This window comes from Rhinoraja longicauda, chromosome 11 (genome assembly GCF_053455715.1).
Source record: "Rhinoraja longicauda isolate Sanriku21f chromosome 11, sRhiLon1.1, whole genome shotgun sequence".
Lineage (NCBI taxonomy): Eukaryota > Metazoa > Chordata > Chondrichthyes > Rajiformes > Arhynchobatidae > Rhinoraja > Rhinoraja longicauda.
In genome coordinates, this window is record NC_135963.1 from 45233427 (window position 1) to 45260186 (window position 26760).

At 39.1% G+C, this 26760-nt stretch overlaps 2 protein-coding genes across 15 annotated transcripts in view; one reads left to right on the forward strand and one right to left on the reverse strand.

Moving 5' to 3' along the window:
- Positions 1–16173, forward strand: part of dock7 (dedicator of cytokinesis 7) — a 133882-nt gene extending 117709 nt beyond the window's left edge. For 9 of the 12 annotated variants that reach the window (XM_078407527.1, XM_078407530.1, XM_078407532.1 and 6 more), the window contains 7 exons: positions 9485–9610; positions 11089–11178; positions 11547–11783; positions 12459–12602; positions 13094–13200; positions 14166–14333; positions 14850–16173. In XM_078407527.1, coding sequence (XP_078263653.1) covers positions 9485–9610; positions 11089–11178; positions 11547–11783; positions 12459–12602; positions 13094–13200; positions 14166–14333; positions 14850–14892 — 915 coding nt within the window. In that variant the 3' untranslated portion in view covers positions 14893–16173. Of the gene's footprint in view, positions 1–9475; positions 9611–11088; positions 11179–11546; positions 11784–12458; positions 12603–13093; positions 13201–14165; positions 14334–14849 lie in introns of all 12 variants that reach the window. The other 3 variants (XM_078407528.1, XM_078407533.1, XM_078407537.1) reach the window with 1 other exon arrangement.
- usp1 (ubiquitin specific peptidase 1) overlaps positions 15865–26760 on the reverse strand; it is a 28755-nt gene continuing 17859 nt past the window's right edge. For 2 of the 3 annotated variants that reach the window (XM_078407540.1, XM_078407542.1), the window contains exons 7-10: positions 25733–26466; positions 22755–22913; positions 19081–19282; positions 15866–18283 (exon numbers count right to left, since the gene is read on the reverse strand). In XM_078407540.1, coding sequence (XP_078263666.1) covers positions 17533–18283; positions 19081–19282; positions 22755–22913; positions 25733–26466 — 1846 coding nt within the window. In that variant the 3' untranslated portion in view covers positions 15866–17532. Of the gene's footprint in view, positions 18284–19080; positions 19283–22754; positions 22914–25732; positions 26467–26760 lie in introns of all 3 variants that reach the window. The other variant, XM_078407543.1, reaches the window with a different exon arrangement.

Below are 26760 nucleotides of genomic sequence, written 5' to 3' on the forward strand. Positions count from 1 at the left end.
TTAGTAGAGCAAAAAGTGAGGCCAACAAACCTATCCAGGGCCATCGGTTTTGCCAAATCCTCTCCTGTTTATGTTGATTACTGCAACAGCTACTCGTTCACTCTAATAAATTCAACTGAGGCAAAATTCTGACAGTTACCACAAAGCTCTAATATCCAGTTATCACAGAAGACGTATAGTATAGTCAAGAGTGTTTTATTGTCATATGTGCCAGATAGAGCAATTAAATTCTTACTTTTAGAAGGAAGCCGTTTCGTGTATCATATCCACACAGTCATTATGTAGGAGCACTACCCCACTCTCTCCCCACAGCCCTAAGTTCTTTCCTTTCATACACTTATTCTATTCTGCTCTGAACCTCCCTTCCCAGGCAGTGCACTCCCAATTTTACCCAGTCACTGTGTTAAAAGGCTTTTCCTCGCATCTCATCATCATCATCATATATATACAGCCGGAAACAGGCCTTTTCGGCCCTCCAAGTCCGTGCCGCCCAGCGATCCCCGTACATTAACACTATCCTACACCCACTAGGGACAATTTTTACATTTTACCCAGCCAATTAACCTACATACCTGTACGTCTTTGGTTCAGTTAGATTTTCTGGTTCTTGATTCTGTCTCTATCTAGCTGGCTGACTAAAAATATCTCTTTCAGATTTTGGGGCAACCTCCAATTCTTTGGAGAACAGGACCAGCTTCTCCATTATATCCAAACAACAAATGCCCCTTTACTGGAATCATTTCACTAAATCTTTACCTTGCCCACTAAAAAGCCTGTTACATTGTTCCTTAAACAGGGGCCAGAACCATATAGAATGCTCCAAATATGACCAAACCAATGTTTATAAAAGATCATGATTTCCTTATTCGTGTATTCTATGTCTCTCTTTATGAAGCCCAGGAACCTCCGTAGTTTCTCAACCTACTCTACCTACTCTAACTGTAATTATTTTTTGTGCACAATCCGCAGGCATTGCCACTTTCATTTCACTGCACATCGTGTATGTGTATGTGACAAATAAACTTGACTTGACCATTCAATGAACAGTGATGGTATGTCCCAGATCTCTCTGTTCCTTTTTATTTCTGCCCTCAAGTTTATAGTGCCTCTTCTCATTCTTCATAAACGTATAATTTCACATTTCCCAGCCGTGAACTTCAGTCGCTATCTGTCCATTTTCCCCCTGCATTTCTATATCTCATGAACTCCGCAGGTTGAAACTTTTGGTCTGGCAATTCCCATGTTCCAGCATGTTTTGAATCTAGAGTACAGATCTGTACTAATTAAGTATTTCTAACTAAGACCTAAAATTAACTGGTCTGCAGCTAATTAACCTTTGCTGTCTCAACCAAGAGCGATCTCACCTGACAGTGTTTCCGACCTACGGAAACCTCGGGTTACAGAGTTCTCAGAACATCTGTACCTAAAATTAACATTATAACAGTTGTCTTGCACAGAGGAAGATTATCAGGGGCAATTTCTATAGTCCAGCAGGTCTGTAGTCAGGTCCCAAGAGTGCCAGACCGGAGAGTTTCAATCTATGTTACTGTCCTCCTCAGAGTTCACTACACGTCTTATGTCATCTGAAAACGTTAAAATTAATGCTCTGTATACCCAAGTCCAGATGATTAATATACATTAAGAATATCAGTGATCTAGAACTGACCTCTATTGTATGCTATATAGTACACTTCCCTTCAGTCTGAAAAGCCTTTCACTTTAATTATTTTCTTTAACCAATTTTCTATTCATAATATGATGGTTTATTTTATCCCATTGCCTTCAATCTTGATGATAAGCACGTTATTACACATCAATTCATTGGACATCTTTTGGAGGTCCATATGTATGTGAGCTGCATTTCCCTCATAATGGAGAACTATTATATCGTTGGTGCCTTGATATGTAAACATATCATAGACTTGTATAAGGGAAGGTTTTCCCCAAAAGAGAAGGTTGTAGATTACTGAGGTACTTCAACCAGTTCATGTCCGGTTAAAAAGGGTTGATACCTTGAGTTACGCTACCTCACAAGATTTAGTTTAGTTTAGTTTAGAGATACAGCACGGAAACAGGCCCTTCGGCCCACTGTGTCCGCACCAACCAATGATTTCCGCAACACTATCCTACACACACGAGGGACAATTTACATCAAGCCAATTAACCTACAAATCTGTATGTCTTTGGAGTGTGGGAGGAAACTGAAGATCTTGGAGAAAACCCATGCTGTCATGGGGAGAAAGTACAAACTCCGTACAGACAGAACCCGTAGTTGGGAACCCGTAGTCTATGGCGCTGCAAGCGCTGTAAGGCTGCAACTCTACCACGGCGCCACCGTGCCGCAAATAGATGATTCTAGAGGAGATGGCAAAGCTCAAACAGTTGATATTGTTAGATCAATATTTAACTTTCTGCAAGCTTGGGTCATCTCGTAAATATTCTAAATTTGCTACATTTTAATTGGATAATGAGTGAATCATGAGTCTCAAGACAGCATAACTATTGTGAATTCTCAAGCCTGATCTTCCAGCTGAGTGCTAGCTGGTGTATGTTAGTACGCAATATATGTTGTCAAAAAATGAATGAAGCAAAGCTTTGTTTGCAGAGTCATGTCATTTAAAAGACTGTGCAGTTTCTCCTTGCACCCCAGCTCCCCAGCAGAGTCCCATCTGAGAAAAGGCAAGTGGTTAGTCATTCCTCTGGCTGTTGTCCAGAAAGCTATGAAACTGCGATGATGTTCCCTGATCAATTGACTCAATGCTGAATGGGACTGACTTGCTAGTAGAATCTTTTTATTTGCTATCTGTCACTATGAATGAGTAGGTTAGCCTATGTCGAGCGTTTGTCGGCACTGGGCCTGTACACGCTGGAGTTTAGATGAATGAGGCGGGACCTCATTGAAACATACATAATCGTGAAAGGCTTGGATAGAGTGGATGTGGAGAGGACGTTTCCACTGTTGGGAGAGTCTAGGACTAGAGCTCATAGCCTTAGAATTAAAGGATGTTCTTTTCGGAAGGAGATGAGAAATTTCTTTAGTCAGAGGGTGGTGAATCTGTGGAATTCTTTACCACAGAAGGCTGTAGAGGCCAAGTCAGTGGATATTTTTAAGGCAGAGATATAGATTTTTGATTAGTACAGATGTCAGAGGTTATGGGGGGAAGGCAGGAGAATGGGGTTAGGAGGGAGAGATAAATCAGCAATGATTGAATGGCGGAGTAAACCTGATGGGCCGAATGGCCTAATTCTACTCCTATCACTTATGACTATTCATTCTTCTGACCTGAAAGGAGCTGGTGCCTAGCTGAAAGACTGCTTTCTCTCAAATCAGCAGCATACTGGATTCAGAGGATATTCAGCTAAGAATGGGAACAGCTTCTAGACATGCCATACTTTGCCTTTAGCCATCACAGAAGCAGGCACTCCATCTCACAGTAAACTCTCAATCACAAGGCCCCGTATGGGGAGCAGAGACCTCAAATGTCCCTTTGGCATGGGAAGAATAACTGCTCCTTGGAGGAACATGAGAAAAATGGCCTCCACTGTCTAATATCTTAATTAAAGCTTGTGGATTCTGGTGTTCCAAGGAAATGTTACAAGAGAAGCAGGAAACTATTCCATTATGTGATCAATTTCTCCCTGGGATGGTGTTTGCCTTGTGAGGGCCCCAAACTAAGATTCTCTTTGAGAAGTAATTTTCTAAATACTATATACATGATCATAAAAGAGGTTTAGTTGCATGAGATCAGATTGACATAGTTGACAACATGGTCAAGAATTCATCATTTGGAGTCCCAAGATTTCTATCAACCGAAACCACCAAAAAATAGATGGTCAAGTTGTTCTTTCATCAGTCGTTTGGAACATTTGTGTTACGTGGGTGGTACTAAATTTGGTTACATAATAAGAATCATTAAACATCTTATTCAGATTACAACCCCATCAGTCCTTCTGCAAACTCACAGGAATACAAGTTAAGTTTGTGTGTGCAAGTCACTTTCATAACTGAACCTAAATATATGATCATTCTGGTGGATTTGTGGTGCCCCTCCTGACAATGGGACAAGCGGTGCACAAAAAAAAAATGTTTTCGATTGGGATCTAACCAAAACTCTACAGAAATGTAATATAACTTCCTTTTCTTTATTTTCAAACTCCTTTGAAATAAAAGCTACTTGATAGAGCAACAATAGGCCACCCAGCCCCTCGAGCCTGTTCTCCAGTCAATATGATCATGGCTGATTAACTACCCAGGTCTCATCTCATCTGTGCCACTTTCCGTTCGCCCTCAATTTCTTGATCTTTCAAATTCCCTCTTTCAGTACCCCTAATTAGTTGGCCTCTATAACCTTCCAGGGTAGAGAAATTCCAGCGATTACCACCATGAGAAGAAATTCTTTTGCACCTTAAAATGACCATCCCCTAATCTTGTAACTTGGTTGCAATTTTATTAACTTGGTTTTAATGATTTATGGTTGATCTTCCAGTTCTCTTTGCTCATTATATATTCTATTTATTGCTTGGTTGTGAAAAAGGTCTATGCTAAAGTTTTGCCCCTCAACCAGCTATGTTTCTGTAATACTTACATCACTTATTGTTGTTTTTACTGATGATGAATATAATCATCCTTAAGTATGGTGAAAAATTTGAGGCTCCAGAGCATCTCCCTGAAGGACGTCATGTTAAATCCCATCACGCAGAATGCATATCCTGTATTCCTATTTCGATACGATACTTTCCAGGACCTATTTTCAAGACAGGTCCAATGCTTTCCCTCTCTCTCCACCCTTCCCCCACCCTAGTTCTCCGACTAGTTTCACTGTCCTCCTGACTAATTTTATTGTGTGTATGCCCTGTTGTCACCTTCCCCTCAGTCAACAATGAACCATTCTACATTTCCTTGATGGTCTGCTTTTATCTGTTGTTTTCACACCGTGCCCTCCATGTCTCTAGTTTCCCTCTCCCCTGATTCTCAGCCTGAAGAAGTCTCGACCTATTCTTTCTCTCCAGAGATGCTGCCGGTCCTGCTGAGTTACTCCAGCAGTTTGTGTCTATCTTCAAGTCCAATTCAATGTAGTCTAGCTTTTTCCTGATGATCTCTGTGCACATAAACAATCTGCTTAAAAGTTCATTTATCAACCTTATTCTTTATTTCACATATTACTTAACTGTAAGGTAAATACACATGGTCATATTTAAATGTGGATCTATCAAACACATTAATGTAGAAAAATAACGGGGATTTTTTTCTAAAGTAATGCCTTATAAGTAGCAATTGGGAGTGAATATTGCATGAATTTATGTTAAATCACCTCGGCTTTGTCTCCTGCATGTTGCACTTAGTCTACAATCTTAAAGAACGTAATTATAGACAATAGACAATAGGTGCAGGAGTAGGCCATTCAGCCCTTCGAGCCAGCACCGCCATTCAATGCGATCATGCTGATGTTAGTTTGTGGCTGATCATTGTTGCTTTTTCTGTTGTTATCTTCCATGTCTTTGTTTTACTTGTACACTTTCCATGTGTTGCAAATATATAGGAAATGGTTCATTGTGCTTCAGTTACATACAACAAAACAAACAAAATAATATATACATGTAGAAATGCAAATATACTAGTACAGCTAGGGAAGGCAAATGCTATTTTCCCACTCCACAATATTATCAAATTAAGCTAGTGGGTTATATTGTCATAGATATAGGTCTTAAAAACTACCAAACAGGGCAGGAGCAGAGATGGGCAACGACCTACACGTTGGCCTCCCAAATGGCATAAATGATTCACCATTGAAAGAGTGCCACATATTGACGTACAAAATGCTGCTGGTTAATGCTGTGGAATGGAACCTTTCTGGGAAAAATATCAACCAAATTAATGCAGATCGATCCAGTGTACCATCTCTTTAGATTTTAGAGATAGTGTGGAAAAAGGCCTTTCATTACACCGAGTCCATGCCGACCAACATTCACCCCGTACACTAGCACTATCCTACTACACTCCAGGGACAATTTCCAATTAGCCTACAAACCTGTCGTCTTTGGAATGAGGGAGGAAACCGGAGCACCTGGAGAGGTCACAGGGAGGTAGACACAAAATGCTGGAGTAACTCAGCAGGACAGGCAGCATTTCTGGAGAGAAGGAATGGGTGACGTTTCAGGTCGAGACCTTTCTTCAGACTGTCACAGGGGGTGTGAAGCCCTTAAAGTAGATATAGACTCATCAACAGACATGCTCTACGGCTTCTTTGGGAGAATTTGGGAGGAGGAAAAGACACCCACAGAATGGGCAGAGGATACATTGTGAAACTGCCAAAAAAAGGTGACCTAAGGAAATGTAACAACTACCGAGGGATCTCCCTACTTTCTGTACCCAGTAAAATTCTCAACCGGGTCATCCTCAACCGTCTTCAGGAAGCTGTAGACGAGAGGCTACGGGACCAGCAAGCAGGATTCAGGAAGGATCGCTCATGCAGACCACATAGCAACACTACGCATCATCATTGAACAGTCTATTGAATGGAACACGTCCCTGTACATCAACTTCATCGACAGGACAACACTATGGCGCCTAATGGACCACTATGGAATTCCCACCAAGATCATAAATTTAATCAAGAACTCGTATGATGGAACCTCATGCAAAGTTATGCATGTTGGCCAACTCTCCCAGAGCTTTAGTGTCAAGATGGGCGTCAAGCAGGGATGTCTACTGTCACCATTCCTGTTCCTCCTGGCAATTGACTGGGTCATGATGGAAACAACTGAAGGGAAAATAAATGGAATTCAGCGGACAATGTGGGAGCAGCTAGATGACCTTGACTTTGCAGAAGACAGTTCTCCTTTCACACACAGATACAAATGCAGAAGACGGACAGACTCTTACAAGTTGCAACAAAACTTGGTCTTACACCCAATACAGCAAAGACCCAGGTGATGAAGATCCGCTCCAAAACCAGCAACCCTATCCTCATGCACAGCACTGCCCTGGAGGAGGTAGAAACATTCACATACCTAGGCAGTGTTGTGGACACCACCGGAGGGGCAGATGCAGACATAAAAAACAGAATCAATAAGGCTAGGGTGGTGTTTAACATGCTCAGGAAGATCTGGAGCTCAAAATACATCTCAATCAACACCAAAATATGCATCTTTAATTCAAATGTGAAGCAGGTAATGCTGTATGGATCAGAGACATGGAAAACAACAAAACACACAACAAACAGGCTGCAAACATTCATTAAGACCTGCCTCCGGAGAATATTAAACCTCTGGAGGAGTGATAAAGTAAGCGATGTGAACCTGTGGAAAAGAACAAGCCAGGATTCCATTGACTTACAAATTCGAAGAAGAAAATGGAGTTGGATTGGACACACCCTCAGAAAACCTGCCACAAACATCATCCGACAAGCCCTGGAATGGAACCCCCAAGGAAAAAGGAAAAGAGGTCACCACAGGAACAGCTGGAGAAGAGGTGTCCAGCCAGAAATGTCTGGGAGTGGGCTCAACTGGGGAGATCTCGAAAGAACCGCCAACAACCGAGTGAGGTGGAGGACATTTCTCAATGGCCTATGTTCCCTAGAGGAGCCAAGGGCTTAAGAAGAAGAAGAAGAGATCACAGGGTGAACGTACAAACTCCATATAGACAGCACCCGTAGTCGGGATCAAACCCGGGTGTCTGGCGCTGTAAAGCAGCAACTCTAGCACCGTGCCACCCTCTGATCTTCACATTGTGCCCTTGATAGAATTGTGGAAAGTTAAGGTTGGTGTTCCCAATTACTTCATTCTGACTCGGGAAAAGAAACCTATTTAGCCTAAACCCATTCCCTTCTGTGGGTCCAGCACCTCATGTGTTTATGCTGCTCATGTACTCATCCAAGTGCCTCATGTGAGATATATTTCTGCCTCTACCATCTGTGCAGACACTGATTCTCAGACTTCCTGGTGAAAGCAAAATCCTTAATTAATTTTCTAATCCAGTAACATTTATCTAGAATCTGTGTGTCTGGTAAAAGTCCGTCCTTCCTTTCCACTGTATGAGAGATATTATTTACATGTTAAAAGTTGCAATTTGAATATTTTGGACAAGTAGAATGCATCAAAGGCTTCTATAACTGACACCTAGAAATGACAGCATAAACCATATAAACAGGCAAAAATAATTTATGATTATAAAACGTTTATTTTAATTGTCAATCTATTCCTAATTGCATCCATCACATGCAATCAAAGTAATCATCAACATTTCAAAAATTTTTGTTGACGATTAACAATATGTTCTCAATACATGTTGGTGTGAATTATTTTTTATCATTCCTTTCCCCTTCCCAAATGTGCTCAGAATTGTTACTTGTGTTAATGTATTTGTTATAAATGTTATTGAGGGAATAGTGGACTTATTGAAGTATTACTTTCAGAGATTCTGAAACATCCAGTCTTTGCACATTGGAATTGTGGGGCTTGCACACCAGTATCCAGCACAATCTTCCTAATCCTCCAGGATCAAATTCTTAAATATCTTTCCACATTACAGTTATCTTGGGACAACCCCCTTGTCATGAATTAACAGAAGAATTGTGTAGTCACTTCAGGCTTTGATCATTTAGACCATTATAATACTGAAAAGCTGCCTTGGATTTTTTGTGATTGTAGACAAGGAAAGGTCTTGAATCTGATCTGTATTGAACGAGTTTATGTCAATAATGGCAACAACCAACTACACTAAAACTCCCCAGCACTCCCAGTCCAGAAAAATAAGGTTTTGTAGGGATTAAATCTGATTTGTAATAGAGCTCCTACATTTAAAGTATAAAATGGCATTTTAGTGATAAGAATTCACATGATTTCACCCACTTAAATCTTTAAAAGACTTTAAGTAGGAAAATGTGGAAATATAAATACCTACAAAACACTGTATCAATGGAAGGCAGAATGAAAATGTGGCCATCTGCCTATTAGAGTGCCAGATAAATTCTTACTGGAGAGTTAAGAATATTGAGGGGTATTGTAAAATCTATCCTAAGTGTTTTATGTGAAGATTGGGAAATTCTCATTCTTTACACTTCTTTATGTCCTACATGTTTTACAAAGTAAGGTTGGTAATGGTGGTTGTGCTTCCCCTTGCCGGAATGGACAGAAAATACCTTAGAGCAGGAAAACGATCCACATTATGATAGATCATCGTGGTTAAAAAGCAATAAATAATTAAAATGAATGATGTGTTAAACTTAAAAAGAAACTGCTGTGGGAAGTTGTGATTAAATGGAAAAACAATTCAGTTTTCATTTTGCAAATGAAAGAATATTGAGATGGTAAGTTTGATTAATGTTTGAATAGATGCGGCAAAATACGCATAAACTGGAGGCAATGAGCTTGATGGGCATTTCTCATTACATGTTTTAATAAAGTAAGAATCTTTGCTTGTTTTGGATGTTATCTGGTTACTCCAACATAATTATACAAATTACTCCCTCTATAGGATGGAAAGAGGATGTTTGGTACCTACTTCCGTGTTGGCTTTTATGGGTCCAGGTTTGGCGACCTGGATGAACAAGAATTTGTTTACAAAGAACCAGCCATTACAAAACTGGCTGAGATCTCTCATCGGCTTGAGGTATGCTAAGATAATGATGGGATAATATTGACCTTCCGTCCACAAAAATGGCCAATTTGAATCCTTTGTTATCAGATTTTTTTTCTGTTTAACAAAAACCATGTCAACTGACAGTGATTTGTAGATGAGGAACCAAGAACAGATAAATCCCTGGATCCTATCTGATTAGAGGCAAGAGACAATGAAAGTGAAAATAGTTGGTGGCTGGGAGGAGGTGGCAAAGGAAAGCTGCCACCTTTCCTGAAAGATATCAAGAAAAGACTGAACATTGTAGAAGACCAGAGGAGGAGAGGTGATAAAGAAACCTGAAGGCCAAGGAGATTGACACAGTGGGTTGCCACCCAAAGGGAAAAAACTGAATGTTATCAGGTAGAGTTGGGACAGAAGCTGGTGGAGGGAAGAATATAGACTGCAGCAGCTGTTTTGAATTTTTTGGGGGTTAAAGTAAAACAGCCCAAAGTTGTAGGAGAGGAATCAATTAACAGAACAGATGAGGGGGATTTGCTCAGTTACTTGATATGAATGCATGAGACTGGAATCTGGAGTAAAAAACAGAAGAGACAATTTTCAGGAGACAAATGTCAGGCTACAACATTGGTGCATTCTTGAGAGAAGAGCTGAGCATATTCGTGGGAACCTCCTGTTTTCCTGGCCTAGACATATAGGCAGTAGCAAAGTTATGGTTCGACTGTACACGATAAATGTAGAATTGTGCAAGAACAGATCACAGACCATCAGATTACAGCGTGCGACTAATTGAGCAGAGAAATCAACCGCTTGCTGGCCAGATATGTCAGTCTAAGGATGATTTACTCATTTGCTTGATTTGGATGCACGAGACTGGTACCTGGAACAAAATAGGAGAGCACATGGAGGAACACAAGTCAGAGAAATGAAAAGTCTAGATGTAGGATCCTGACCCGAAACATCTAATCCATTTCCTGCCACAGATGCCACCAGACTCCCCTTTGCGTGTTTTAATTGGCTGTTGAGGACAAAATATACTATTGCATATTGTTTGGTATATATATATATATATATATGATCTCTAGTATGTATATACAGCCAGCAGATTGGGGTCCTCCAAAGAAATAAGAAAAAAAATGTCAGAAGGATGTCTGAAATACTTAAACTAGGTAAAATATATTTCAAAAAAGTGAAACCAGTCTTAATTTACACTGAAGGTTGCTTGCTTCAGAATATGGTGATTACATTCAAAGGGACAGATCAAAATTTGTTATCCAATAGTGACATTGCTCATGACTGTAGGATAACTTATTTTCTAAGCAGGTAAATTCATCACATTAGTTCAACAGCAGATGCACCTACTCATGTTGGAAAGGCAGTTACAGTGCCACCTGGTATCATAATAGGTACTGCAAGTACATAGCAACACTTCTTCACCTACTTGATAGCATTTTCACAAAAGAATCCTGTACCCCATACATGAATAACAAATGCATTTTCTTTTGATTTAGGCATTTTATGGGGAACGTTTTGGTGAGGATGTTGTGGAAGTTATCAAAGACTCTAATCCAGTGGACAAATGCAAATTGGATCCTAATAGGGTAAGAACATATGAATATGTCTGTATGGTGTAATACAGGTTTCTGAAAGATTCTTCCATAAACTAGGGTTCTGTCTGATTCACCTCTACCACATTGCAGATATTAGGTTTTATCTGGAACTGGAGTGCTACAATGCTAAGAACCATATTCTGCACTTTGTATCTTGCACTTTGCTCTACCTGTTGTACTTGAGTTTGACTTGATTTGTATTCGACGATTGCATTTATGCATAGTATTATCTGAACTGATTGGATAGCATGCAAAACAAGCTTTTCACTGAACCTCAGTACAATACAACTAAACCTAAATGCTAACAAATCTAAACGTAATTTGTGCTCATTCAGATGTTCTATAAATTATTTTTACAGGCATACATTCAGATAACTTACGTGGAACCATATTTTGACACCTATGAAATGAAGGATAGGATTACTTACTTTGACAAAAACTATAATCTGAGACGTTTCATGTATTGTACGCCATTCACGATAGATGGCCGAGCACATGGCGATCTTCACGAACAGTTCAAACGCAAAACGATCCTGACAGTGTCACATGCGTTCCCTTACATTAAAACCAGGATCAATGTCATCCACAAAGAGGAGGTGAGGAAATGATTTCATGATTCGGCATTTACTGTTACATTTGATGAAATTCAAAATGAACAGAAAATAGTATGTTCTGGAGCTTGATTTTCAATTAATACAAGAATGGTAATGTTTTGTGATCTCTAGTCCATCTTTCATTGTAATGTTATGTAAACCATTTCAACAGTATTCACTTTTTAATATTGTGGAAACCTATATCTAAATTTTAAAAATGTGAATTATTTTAGGAAGTGTGGCTATTCCTTTCAGGGTAACATTTTCTTCATAGATTGTGCACTAATTGCAGCCAAGAGGTAAAATAGATGACTACAGTTCTGAAACTACTGATATATTAACACAAATATTAGGAGGGACTAGTCTTTAATTTTATTTCTCGTCCTACTCATTGACAAACGTATAAGAAGGAACTGCAGATGCTGGTTTAAACCGAAGATAGACACAAAAAGCTGGAGTAACTCAGCGGGACAGGCAGCATCTCTGGAGAGAAGGAATGGGTGATGTTTCAGGTTGAGACCCTTCTTCAGACAGTCTCGACTCGAAACGTCACCCATTCCGTCTCTCCAGAGATGCTGCCTGTCCCGCTGAGTGATTCCAGCTTTTTGTGTCCACCTTGAGAAATGTAACTGAATTTAATGGAAATGATGATTAAGCAAGATTAAACTCTATCTACAGGTCACTTTAACACCAATCGAAGTGGCAATAGAAGACATGCAGAAAAAAACTCAAGAGTTGGCTTTTGCAACACATCAAGATCCAGCTGATCCTAAAATGCTTCAGATGGTGTTACAGGGCTCAGTGGGAACAACAGTTAATCAAGTATGGCTTCAAATCTACCAGAGGAAAAAAAATCCAATACCACATGAAATTTAGTTTTATTGATTTACTAATGTTACTTTTTGGAAATTGGCACTAATGATAAAAGAATGAAGAGGTTGATGATACTGAAAATGTCATCACAAGATTATCATACCCATTTGGCAACAAAAACATTTATTGGTCAAGAAAATGTGTTATTCCTTTTAAATTTGATTGTTGAAAGGTATTTTATGTAAAAAAAGTTAAGATGTTTGCAATTGTTCTGATTTTGTTGCATTGTTAGGAACAACTTATAGGTATAATGCTACTTCTGATATTTGTTCTTATATTAATTTAATATTACTATAGTCAACTAGAGATTTATTTTTCTCACTCAATGCTCAAACATGAACAGTAGGTTCCCGGTATATTGCCTCCGTCCTGCTTTAAAAGTTGTTGATGGTCATTAAAGCTAAGTAATTGTTTCTGTAACATTTAATCTTTCTGCACAGGGACCTTTAGAAGTTGCTCAAGTATTTTTGTCTGAAATTCCCAATGATCCTAAGCTATTCCGACACCACAACAAGTTACGCTTGTGCTTCAAAGACTTCACCAAAAAGTAAGATTTCTTATACTTTCTATATTGAAGACATTCATGCCAGTGTTTAGATGGAACTGAAATCTCAGCTATCTGGAATTGCCATTGATCATGTCGAGTGCCAGATTTGCTCATACAACTCAGGAAGAAAGCCTTAGGTGGCAGTGTTCCCTTTCATTAGCTGCCTAACTGCTGCAAGCCATTCCTTATGCTCCATTGAGACTTCTTGGAGCCCTCTTCACTTCAGCCTGCAAACGTCTGAATCAGAAATTGTCTTAAAGCTGCGTGACAAAAGTCTATACTAATATGACATTATTTCTCAAGGTTCAGACCAAAATCCTCTGATGGCTCATGTAATAAATACACCATTATACAGCTGAGGGTAAGACAAAATAAGGTAAATTAATTAATTAAATAAATTGCATTTGCACATCTTTACACCGTCTTTACAAGATAAACACAATATGTTGTAATAAGCATGTAACAGGCAGATTGGCACTATCTTCAAAATATGCATCTTAATGTTCTATATATTTGCATTGTAATTGTGTGTATAATGCAAGTGTATTTTATTTCATAATAGATTATTATAAGGGCCCTGCACAGTCATCACATCACTTCCATATCTTTTGAATAATCGTCATGTGGGTTGTATTTCTAGACTGAACATTGTCCTTCAACTATGCTGATAAATAATAATTAGTATGTTGAAATAACATATTCTCTCGTCAAAAAAAGCAGAATTAGTCAGAGCCATTTAAGATCAACTTGTGGTCCAACATCTTATCCATCCAAACCTTTATTTCCTATTTTTTAGCTAAATTTGTGTTGTCAATTACTAACATGCAGGGAGCATTCAAACACTGGCATGACTTACTTAAATTACTGCTAAGATTAAGTCTTGTGACAACACCAAGCAGCTTGAAACATATTTCCTGTTTAGTAGTTGTGGGGATGTTGATTGACTGTAATTTTTTTTTATTAAGATGTGAAGATGCATTGCGGAAGAATAAGAGTTTAATAGGTCCTGACCAGAAAGAATATCAACGAGAGCTCGAACGGAACTATCACCGTCTCAAAGAAGCTCTCCAACCTTTGATAAACAGGAAAATTCCCCAACTTTATAAACCAGTGCTACCAATCAGTTGCCATAGGTAGGTTATAATTCATATATTCACCAATGACTTTGCTTTTGTTCATGAGACTGGCTTGGTGTCTGCTTAATATGAATTTTTTGTTCAGATGTTCACACTGCCCAATAAGTCTTCAGGAAACAAAACGGTAAGAATGGTAAATCTTCAGTTGCACATTAATTAAAAAGCACCATATTATGCCAGTTGATTAGGATTCTGTTCTCCTTATGGGACCTGATGTGCAAAAGCACTGTTCAATGCATCATCGTCCACTACCTCATGAGCTATTAAACCAGAGTTCAAAAAAGATGTAAAATCTCCTAAATTGTCGTTATAACATTACAAGCTCCCTTGGCAATGTACATTTAAAGATCCTGGGTGAAGGCAGGCATTAACTGGGGTATAATACATCAGTGAACAGCTTGCCATAAAACCTAAGTGATGTTTATCATCAATCATATCCTTGAGGAGTTGGTCTCAAATTTCTACAATGTGCAAATAAAAACATTAATTGATTCATTCATGTTGTGGTTGCAGGGATTCTTTCAGTCGTCTGAGCCTTCGAAAAATAGACATCTGAAAAGGCGGACTTGACATTTATCCAGTTGCATGTGAAGGAATACAATAAAAAGCTATCCATTTCATCATCGCCCAACAAACATGGTAATGAAACGATAATTAAAAATTTAAAAACAAATTCATACCTCAATTTTTTTAATACAACTACATGTGGGGATATTTTAGATAAACTACATTTCCTTAAGTGCAAAAACAAGGATAAATGTCAGTATTGATGGTACTTGTAATTATTTTAATATTCCCACGGTTACATTCAATTGCAGTCTCAGTATTGTGCTTTTGTTAGTTTTGTCACAAGCATTTGCAGTTGTTCAGATTCACTGTCATTATTTATCTACCATTATGTATTAAAAGTTCTTAATGTTAGCTGATGTACTATTTATCAAGTTTGAACAAGATCTTTTGAACAGTTGGTGTGTGATTGGCATTTATTTTTTAAAAAAGGTACGATTAAATATTGTAATTACTAAAAATCTGGTACATTGGTTTGTTTTCCTCCAGTTGGTTCATTTCTATATAAGCGTTAGATTACTGAGAGAGCATCTGCGTGACAGAGATAAGACCAAACACGCTTAGCATAATCTAGATAGGAATATTTTAAATAAAAGTATATCTAATGCTTGATTGGTGTTTTTAAGTTTTGGATTAATGTAAAATAAATAAATTTACTCACTTAATATGCTACTCAACCTGAACACAAGACTGCACTGATATTAATGCCACAGTAAAATGAGAAATAACAGCAATTTCTTGCAACTGTGCATTCCTTTAGAAGTGAGAAATATGCATATGAATGTTCCTGCACATTTTACAATGATTCCTTTTAGGAATAGTAATATGAAAAAAAATTGGTAACAGGATTCAGGTTTGATTGGAACGACTGCTCGCATTCAAACTGAGATAGAAAGATAGGTGCAGGAGGACGCCATTCATTATGATCATCCATAATCAGTAACCTGTGCCCAACTTCTCCCCATATCCCTTGATTCCACTAGCCCTCAGAGATAGTTTGCATGGAATTGTACTCTTAAAAGGAGTTAATGAAAATATTAAAGTGGTTATTTACAACAATGCACATATGATTTTGCCTTTGTTTTTATTAGAAGTGGGGGGAAGGAAAAGGTTGAACATAGTTGCTTATGCTACAATAAGTTGTATTCAGGGTTAGTTAGCTTCAAATCGGAAGTAAATGGTGTTCTGCCCACACCAACTCAATGAAAACAGTTCATGATAGCACAGTCCTGTCACAACAGTATTTATCTACTACAATATTGAAATCATACAATTCACTAAAATATTCAAGTGAAGATAAAATTGCCAATATTAAAGAAAAAAAAACACTATACCATATTTGTGGTAATGGCTTTCTTTTTTAATTGTGGTGCTAAATGAACATTTGCAAAACACCTTTAGTTTCTATGGCAGTAAAGCTGCTGTGGTTTACTGATACCCACTTAGTTCAGTGCAGATCTTGTTTAATCTCCACATTACACTAAATGTATCACTTATGAGAAATGTAAAAAAAAGACCAAAGACATAATATAGACATGAGCATGCAGGCTTATCAACTCAAATAAATGTTATTAAAAGGCAAGTGCAGTATATGTACAACCTTTAAGTGCATTTACAAATTGGATGTGAACTAATAAGGACAGCTTCTAGAATGCCTTAAACTAGACACCGGTTGTATAATTAAACTCAAGTAATTCTGTACAAAGTTTTATATTTACATTACTAATATCTATAATACAATGCTTAAGAAAATAGAATGTGACAATATTCCAGATTCCTTGCACATATTGTCAAATGTAGAAATTTCTAAGGTAATCAACGGACAGGTCACTTTTAGGATATGAAGCATCTACAATCACCATCTTGTATGGCAAATAAATGATAAATGTTTGATATGTCTACATCGATGTTTTAATTAAGAGCAAAACATTATACTCTTAAATGTGTAGTTTTATTAAGAATGATAACTCAGCAAAAGGTCCCAAGATTAGAGCTAAATAGATTAATTCAGACTTTACATAGGCAGTTTGTTCAGAGTTGATCTTTGCCAACATAGCAAGATCAAGGACCAAATGCTTGGCAGTAAATCACATTTAACTTTAATATCTGGGCTTTGATATTGAGACTGAGTAGCATAGCAGGTGCCTCAAGATATTCTTAATGTTAGGGGTAAGGGAGGGGGTTGAGATCAAACTCTGGCTTCTACCATCTTCCAATCTTCTAAAAGAGATTCTTTAGATTTTTATTATTATGGACTGCAGGGCAGTTTTATAAATACGGCAGGTGTTTTACACATAGCTGTGGTGATTTTAAATCACTTAAATTTAACCAGCTGAACAAATTAGGATGGAGTACAGTTGTAAATTCAAGACCATCTCCGAAGGAGACAAGGGATGTACAATTTGCACACAACGTGTGAATACAGTATTTATGTTAATTTTCATTAACTGGTAATAAATTTAGAGCCTACAATCTTTTTATATTTGGAGGCTTATTTAATCAGGCTGTTTTGATTATACTTGATTGTTCATGAAGCTTCACTGCAAAGTTTAAATAGTCCTCTATATTATAGAACAAGCAATGAAAGATTCCCCATGGTAAAATTATAGTATCCTTTAAAGGTGCATTTTTATGCATTTGCCACTTTCTTATAAAACAATAGATATGGAGTTGATGTGCAAGAAGATGATGGAGAAAGTGAGCTGAGAAAATCGTGCTCGTCTGTAAGCTTTACCTCAGCATCATCAAACAACATCCATTTTCCTTCATATTCCTGCAGACTAGAGCAACTTTGAGGAAATACATTTTCTGAAGTGTCCCCCTCAGTTTTAAATACTCCATGCTGACTGGTAAAACTGCTTTGGTTGTTGAGGAAACAATGTTGTATGTCTTCATAGTTGTCATTTTCATTTAATGCAAATCCAGGTTTTTCAGGGTTATTCTTGTTCTTGGAGGCATTCAGATAAAAGCTGGACATGTGTTTTTGTCCACCTAAGAGCCCAACACTTTCTGCATTCTTCTTTGTAGTTTTACCAGATGCTGTTTGGAGGTTTCCTTTTAATTTAACCGATACCTCACCATCATCATATTCATGTGAACAAACAGTATTCTTTGCCTCTTCCTCACCAAGTGATTCCTGTTTCACACCATGTACACAGTTTGGTGCAGATTCTTCTTTGTGCATCTCTTGACTGCCAAAATATGGCATTTTTATGTAGGCCGTGTAATGACCACTACTAATACTCACCCCATTATGCATGACTACTGCAAACAGCTCATAGTTGTCATTGGCCTCTTTAGTACTCCATTCTTCCAGCGAAAGTGTAAGAGGCGTCAGCAATGGAGTATTCACTTTTGAGAGATTGCCGTAAGGTTCCAACCTAAAAATAATAAGAGACCATTTATGGCAATGACGTAGGCTTGAATTTTGCATCAGCAATGAAAGATGAATCAACTGCGATTTGCAATTATAACTGCGTGAAGCTAATTGCAATTTTAGGGTTTTCCACATTTCGTGAAAATCAAAGTTTCTCTTGTGGATTCAGGCCATTGCAGATGCCTCATTTTGTAGCCATCTACAATGGTATTAAAAGGAATTAACGAATCGTTCCATGAATCGCTCCAACCCCACTCATCATTCTCTTCTATAGCAGCACAATGGCTGCAGTGCATTCCACCTACAAAATGAAATGGACATATCCCAAACCCAAAATCTCTACCATCGAGGAGGACAAGGGTAGCAAGACGCATGGAAAGCCACTACCTGCAGTTTCCCTTCCATGTTATGCACCGTCTTGACTTGGACCCATTCAATGTCTCTGCGTCAAAATCCTGGAACACTTTGTGGGAATACCCTTATCAGAAGAAAGGCAATGGTGCATGAAGGCAGCTTACCACCAACTTAAAGTGCAACTAGAATGGATAGTAAATGCTGACCTCATCAGCAGTGCCCGAATCCAGAAAAAAATTAATAAAAACAGTGTGGACAGGAAACACTTTTTCAATTGTTAGTTTTCTTTTTTTTAAATATATACAGGTATGTGGAGTTTCTCTCCCCCTAATTTTCACTATTAAAAAGTATAATGGTAAAATCTCATACAAGGAGCAAAGCAAAGCAGATGGGAGAAAAATAAACCTCAGGTTCTATAAAATTCAAATCAGTGATTTTCATACTTACTCTGAGTTACATGCTGCAAAGCACTTTAAATGGATAGTCACAACCTCTGGCATCTTGTCAAACAACAAGCTGCGTTCAGCTTCTGTGTAATGATGACAGTTCTCACAGAAATATTTGTCTTCACCAACTATTCTTTCCACTGAAGCAAACTGCGATATTGCCCACTTCAGTGTTTTTATCTCCATCTTTGGTTCGGGTGATACTGGAAGAAAATTAATTACAAGTTATTCCATTTTTTTCTTGTAATTTCGTGCCTTAAAGCAATTTGTTAAGAAATGCAGTACTCCCAGTACTGAACCATGGGGATCACCGCTGCACTCTTCCCAGACCATATACTTTCATCACAATGGCTACCTGCTCATTAGCCAAAATTCACTTTACAGCCTCTTTTATTCCATGGGTTTCAAACTTGATGACAAGGCCATTCCATGACAGTATCAAATAATGTTTGAAAATTTATTGACAGTAAAACTCCAATATTCCGATATTAGACAAGAAATCTGAATGGATCAGCTTCTGGCTCACCAGGTGATGTTTGCTGTGCTCTCTTTCAAGTCACCTGAATACTGTATTGGATGTTTTTTCTATAACTGCCCTAATAATTAGAAATCGGCCTGGGTGGCGCCAAAGTCAGGCATGGGAAAAGAGCCGAGCGCTTTTCAAAAAAAAAAAGAAGAAAATGTTCGAAAATTTACACACAAAATTGCCAGTTTCAAGCCTCTTTTAGCGCATTTCAAAGCAAAGTCAAATGTGGGTCCCTTGAAGGCAGACACGGGTGAAATTATTATGGGTAACAAGGAAATGGCAGAAGAGTTGAACAGGTACTTCAGATCTGTCTTCACTAAGGAAGAAACAAACAATTTCCCAGATGTACTAGAGGACAGAGGATCTAGAGGGGTAGAGGAACTGAAAGAAATTTGCATTAGGCGAGAAATAGTATTGGGTAGACTGATGGGACTGAAGGTTGATAAGTCCCCAGGGCCTGATGGTCAGCATCCCAGGGTACTCAGGGAGGTGGCACTAGAAATAGTGGACACATTGGTGATCATTTTCCAACGTTCAATAGATTCAGGATCAGTTCCTGTGGCTTGGAGGATAGCTAATGTTATCCCACTTTTCAAGAAAGGAGCGAGAGAGAAAACGGGGAATTACAGACCAGTTAGCCTGACATCGGTGGTGGGGAAGATGCTGGAGTCAATTATTAAAGAGGTATTAACGGTGCATTTGGATAGCAGTAAAAGGATAAATCCAAGTCAGCATGGATTTATGAAAGGGAAATCATACTTGACTAATCTTCCAGAATTTTTTGAGGATGTGACAAGTAAAATGGATGAAGGGGAGCCAGTGGATGTAGTGTATCTAGACTTTCAGAAAGCCTTTGATAAGGTCCCACACGAGAGATTGGTGAGCAAAATTAGAGCACATGGTATTGGGGGTAGGGTGTTGACATGGATAGAAAATTGGGTGGCAGACAGGAAGTAAAAAGTAGGAGTAAATGGATCCTTTTCAGAATGGCAGGCAGTGGCGAGTGGAGTGCCGCAAGGCTCGGTGTTGGGGCCGCAACTGTTTGCCATATATATTAAAGATTTGGATGAAGGAATTAGAAGTAACACTAGCAGGTTTGCGGATGATACAAAGCTGGGTGTCAGTGTGAACTGCGAAGAGGATGTTAGGAGGTTGCAGGGTGACCTGGACAGGTTGAGTGAGTGGGCAGATGCAGTATAATATAGATAAATGCGAGGTTATCCACTTTGGCGGCAAAAAAAAAGAGGCAGATTATTATCTCAATGGTGTCAGGTTAGGTAAGGGGGAAGTGCAGCGAGACCTGGGTGTCCTTGTACACCAGTCACTGAAAGTTGGCGTGCAGGTACAGCAGGCAGTGAAGAAAGCTAATGGCATGTAGGCCTTCATAATAAGGATTTCAGTATAGGAGTAAAGAGGTTCTTCTGTAGTTGTATAGGGCCACATCTGGAGTATTGTGCACAGTTTTGGTCTCCTAATTTGAGGAAGGACAACCTTGTAATTGAAGCAGTGCAGCGTAGGTTCACGAGATTGATCCCTGGGAGGGCTGGACTGTAATATAAGGAAAGATTGAAAAGACTAGGCTTGTATTCACTGGAGTTTAGAAGGCTGAGAGGGGATCTTATAGAGACACATAAAATTATAAAAGGACTGGACAAGCTAGATGCAGGAAAAATGTTCCCAATGTTGGGCGAGTCCAGAACCAGGGGCCACAGTCTTAGAATAAAGGGGAGGCCATTTAAAACTGAGGTGAGAAGCAACTTTTTCACCCAGAGAGTTGTGAATTTGTGGAATTCTCTGCCACAGAGGGCTGTGGAGGCCAAATCACTAGATGGATTTAAGAGAGAGTTAGATAGAGCTCCATGGGCTAGTGGAATCAAGGGATATGGGGAGAAGGCAGGCACGGGTTACTGATTGTGGATGATCAGCCATGATCACAATGAATGGTGGTGCTGGCTCGAAGGGCCTCCTCCTGCACCTATTCTCTATGTTTCTAAAAAACAGACATTACAAAATAATGTGAAAATGTCACTGGACACTTATATCATTTTGAAGTAAATTCGCACATTAATTAATAATCAGCCCAAAAAGGTGGTATTTGGCTTTTCTGCTGTGTTTTATATTTTAACCCTGTCTTAATTAACTTAGTTATATAATCTTGCACTTAAATTTAATATTTACTCATTACAGTTCCACCACTGATTTTCTGGCACTCTTGGTTCCAAAGCTTTGCTGGTTCATCCAGCAGGCCAAGGAAGTCGGCTATGGGGATAGATATGCTAGCCTCAGCCGCAGGTTGCAAATTCAACCCACTGATCGGCCGTGGAAGTCCCGATGAGGTCAAGATTGGCTGCCTTGCCCAGCCTAGGTGCCACATTTTCAGGGACTTCCAGGGCACGCGGGAGGGATTTCTCGCGGAACCCTAGTGTTCATTACAAGCCTACACATCGTTTTTTTTTTCCTTTCTTTTTTCGATCGATTTCTCCGTTTGTTTGGCAAAGTAAAAAACGCGGAAACCATGCAAAAGGCGCGGAAATGGATTTTAAAAACGTGGAAATCTGCGGAAACTTCACATGCTTGCAAAGTCCCAAGTGTATCAGATATCAGAGTTCTACTGTATTCCACCATATCTTTGACTCCTTCTGTTACTCCATCCAAATACTTTCAAATTAGTTGGACCGAATTTATTTTTAAACAAATTGATGCACACCTTCTCTAATCAATCTATGCTTCTCCAAGTGATTGTTAATTCTATCCCTGATCATTGCTTAGAATAATTCCCCATCACCAGCATTTAATTGCCAGGTCAGTAGTTACTGGGTTTATTCAGAACTGAATAGTGTATTCAAATGTAGCCCAACCACATTTGATATTTGAGAAGAGGTAATTTCATGGATGTATCATTCTCCTCTGCAATTTTTAAAAGCTTTCCCCAACCTAACCAAATGCAAAAGTAACACAAAAGTATAACAAATAAAGTATCGAGCAGGGCAATCAATATTTTTTTCCTGATAAGCTATTTCCAGCATTTGATGATTCAGATTTCTTGCTCTTGTGGTATTTTGCTTTTACAGCATTAAAATAATGTTCCACTACACTAAAAATTATGCACTGCATTTACTAAATACAAATGAAGTAATTAAATAACTTACTCTCAGAGCCCTTCTCCTTGGAGTCATTCTCTTGAACAGGTACACTGATGTCTTGGAAATTCTCTCTTCGTTCAGAGTAACATTCACACTCCAAGCATCGTGTCCTTAAAACTAACTGTCCTTGGAACATTGCATCCATCAGTTCAAAGCCAGACAATTCTAAACAAACAAAAAAGAAGTGTTAATACCATGTGTTATATAAAAAGAATCCTGTGATAAGGAGCCAAGAGTTGACATTTTTGCAAGTGTCCCTGAAGTTACAAAGCTAAGTTTCTTGCCCACTTGTCTCTTTTATGCTTTGGAAAATATATCAACAAGCCAAACCTCTGCTGAGGCATTGTGAATGGTAGGAACTATTGATAAGTATTGTACTACTTACTGTACAGGTAACATTTCTATACTATTCACTAATTACTGCATATAAATCTTGTAACATACAGTAACAGCAATTAGGCTACTCCTGTATGTCACGTACAAATCACAAAAATTGAATGAAAAACTGCAGAAATAAAGCTCATATCATATATACAGCCGGAAACAGGCCTTTTCGGCCCACCAAGTCCGTGCCGCCCAGTGATCCCCGTACATTAACACTATCCTACACCCACTAGGGACAATTTTTTTTACATTTACCCAGCCAATTAACCTACACGTCTACACATATGTAGCTTTGAATTATTTTTATGATCCGGAAACACAGAAGCATTACATTTCAAAATTTCTCACGTTCTGCTGACAGCCACAATTAGACATTCCCCAATGATTGAGATTTTTTTTGTTCCTTGATATTGCCATTATACAAATGGTGAAAAGTGATTGAATTGTACAGTTAAGTGTTATTATCTGGAGTGTGAAATGCAGTTGTTCAAATAAGGGAGTAAGTACGTTAAAATATGGGCACTTCCTGACTTACGCAATATGCAACCTACATAAACTCGCACTTAGGTAAACAATTCTTTAAGCCCACTTCTGAATTTCTGAGTTGTGCCAAAATATATGTCTTCTCTCACATTGTATAAGTGAGTTAGCATAGGCAATCAACCCCAAAGCCCACGAGTGACATTAGCATATCGTACAATTTTTCATGCAAATTATGCTGACAGGCACCATTCTAGCTGTGCGCTGTTCCACTTACAGGAGCTGATCTGCTCTGGGTTTCGTAAAGGATTTTACCGAATCATGGCTGCACAAGGAGCTGTCTGCTAATTTCAAAAGCCATTGTTCAGTTAATTGGCACTGGAGACACAAGTACAGCCTCTATGGCAAATGCCAAAAGCTTCCGACGTGGCAGAAACTGTAACCAATCTGTTACATAAGCATCAATAATTGATGCTGTGCTCGCTAAACACTGAGTTGCATGTTGACTTTGCTTAGAATTTGTCTGAAACCTATTGAACAGCTCATTCATCATGTAAAAGCAATACACTCCTCACTGTTTCTTTTGTAGCAACTGGTTCTGAAAATAAGATCAAATAGAGATGCTTGATCACAGGCAATGTGATCGTGTTTAAATCCAATCTAAGCTGTAGACTGCTGGTCAGTATGGTCATGAGAATTCTGTGAATGTGTTGGTTGTAGCGGCAGATCTGTCATCTTTCACAGTTTGGAGAAGTTATCTGTTGATCTAGCATAAAATTGCCAAATGCTGATTTTGTCAATGACTTCCTATCACTTGTGCTGAGCAATTTGCAGACCCTTTGGATTGGTATAGTTTGGTGAAGAATACTCTTCACGTTTGGTTTTATACATTTCAACCCTACTTCCTCATTCTCCCATATAAGATATATATTGGGAGTCACCAATCTTCCATTCTATTAAAATATCCATTCTACCGACAATGTGTTTATTGTTGATTCCGACGCATAAAAACTGACTTCCACAAGGGTTTATGGAACGTGACCCATAAGTCGCACTGATGCCTCTACATCCCTAGAAGGCTTAAAAGTTCAGCATTTCACCAACAGCTCTCACCAACTTCTAAAGGCGCTATAGAAAGCATTTTATCGCGGTGCATCACAGCATGGTTTGTGAACAGCTCCACCCAAGACCGCAAGAAATTGAATAAATACTTTGTTACACGTGACAACAGTGAAATTCTTTGCTTGCGTACCCAAGGTATGCAAAAGTCGCCAATATGGTCGTTGACTTAAGCTACAAAGTATACACAATATCCGTGCCAGGTCCCCCTTTGTCCTCCCCTTCCCCCGTCAAGGCAGTTCCCCCATGCCGGATCCCATGTTCTTCACTCCCACATGGTGGCCCCCCACGTCGTGTTCTCCTTTGTTCCTTCCCTCGGCAGCGGCTTCCTCACTGCACGTGGTCCGTCCTCGTCCGTCGGTTGGTGCCCCCATTGACCGCCACACAGACCTCTCCACTATCGCTGCCGGGTCCTCCCCGTACATTTCCGTGGCACTGGCGCAGCCGCATGGCTCAGTCAACTCGCAGTGTGCGGGCTCCAACCTCGGCCGTGGGCTCCGCCGTCCCAAGCTCCATAAGCCACGTGCTCTATCAGCTGCAGGCTCTGACCTAGGCCGTGTGCTCCGCCGAATTGCAGCTTGTGGACGCAACCCAGACCATCACGCAAACCAACCTCCCTTCCATTGACTCCATCTACACTTCACGCTGCCTCAGCAAGGCCACCAGTATATTCAACGATGAGCCTCACCTTGGACCCTCTTCTCCTCTCTCCCATCAGGCAAGAGGTACAGAAGTGCAAAAACGCATACCACGCAGATTCAGGGACAATTTCATTTCTCGTCTTTCTGACATGACTTTCAACAACTTGGCTGCATCTCTTCGCTTTTCTTTTTCCCAGATCTTATTTGCGTTTACGTCTTTGTAGAATTATATCATACCAAGATTAGAAAAAAGTCTTACAACTGGCATTGTGAGATGCCAATTGAGATAATGAGTGAATCCTGATATTCTGCATCCTCCCTTTGCTCAAAAAACTCAATGCATCTTATAGATTCACTAACCTGTTTTACTTCTGCTCATGTCTTCAATTTCACACAAATCTTGATTTTTCTTACTGGCAATTTCTTTAACATGCTGGTTTGCACAGCTTGTGGAAGAACAGTTGAAATCTGTCAAACAGTCTCCATTTACATTTTTGCTAAAATTTGGCTGATGTCCATTTGCATCTACATTACGTGGGTCTTTCATGCAGACATTTGATCCTGATTTTCCAAGACTACAGAATTTTGAAAGTATACTTGGCTGGTTCAATGTAGGTTTTAGCCATCTTAACCCAAGTCGTTTTTTTCTCTCAGCAACTATGCAAGCAATGCCATTTTCAGATACACGCTTAATATCAGTGTCAGGTTCTTGCACAATGTCGTCACCTGAAGGTTTCCTCTTCCCACGTGTCTGTCGTTTCCCTTCTATGTTTTTTGGATCCTTTGGCAACTTAGCTCTTTTCATGGCATTGCCTGTTTGTGTATCACTTTTTCTTTTTCCGTTTTTCTTGAGTATTTCCTCTTTCTTTCGATCAGGCATTTCATGGTTGGCTTGTACAACAATATTTTTTATGCTGGAGATTTCAATGGGCCTGTTCGTTTTATTCTCCATACTTGTTTCAGGATTGATATTTTCTTCAGTAGATGTGCGACTCTTTAATAACTGGCAAGCTTCTAGGATATATCCTAAAATGCACTGCAAAACTTCCTGTGCATCATGCTGGAGATATCCATCATACATTGGATTCAGCTCTCTAAAAGACATGTGGAAAGTATATATCATTATTTTGGACTGTGCATTAGTTTATTCAAATGTCAATTCATTCTTTATACTGAACTTGGATATATTGTTAACACATTGCAAGTGCAATTATAATCTTATATGGAAGATAGACACAAAATGTTGGAGTAACTCAGCAGGGCAGGCAACATCTCTGGAAAGAAGGATCAAGACCCTACTTCAAACAGAGTCAGGGGAGAGGGAAGCTAGTGATATGAAGGGTATAGAGAGAAAGTAAGGTGTGAAAACGTTAGATCAAAGCAGACGA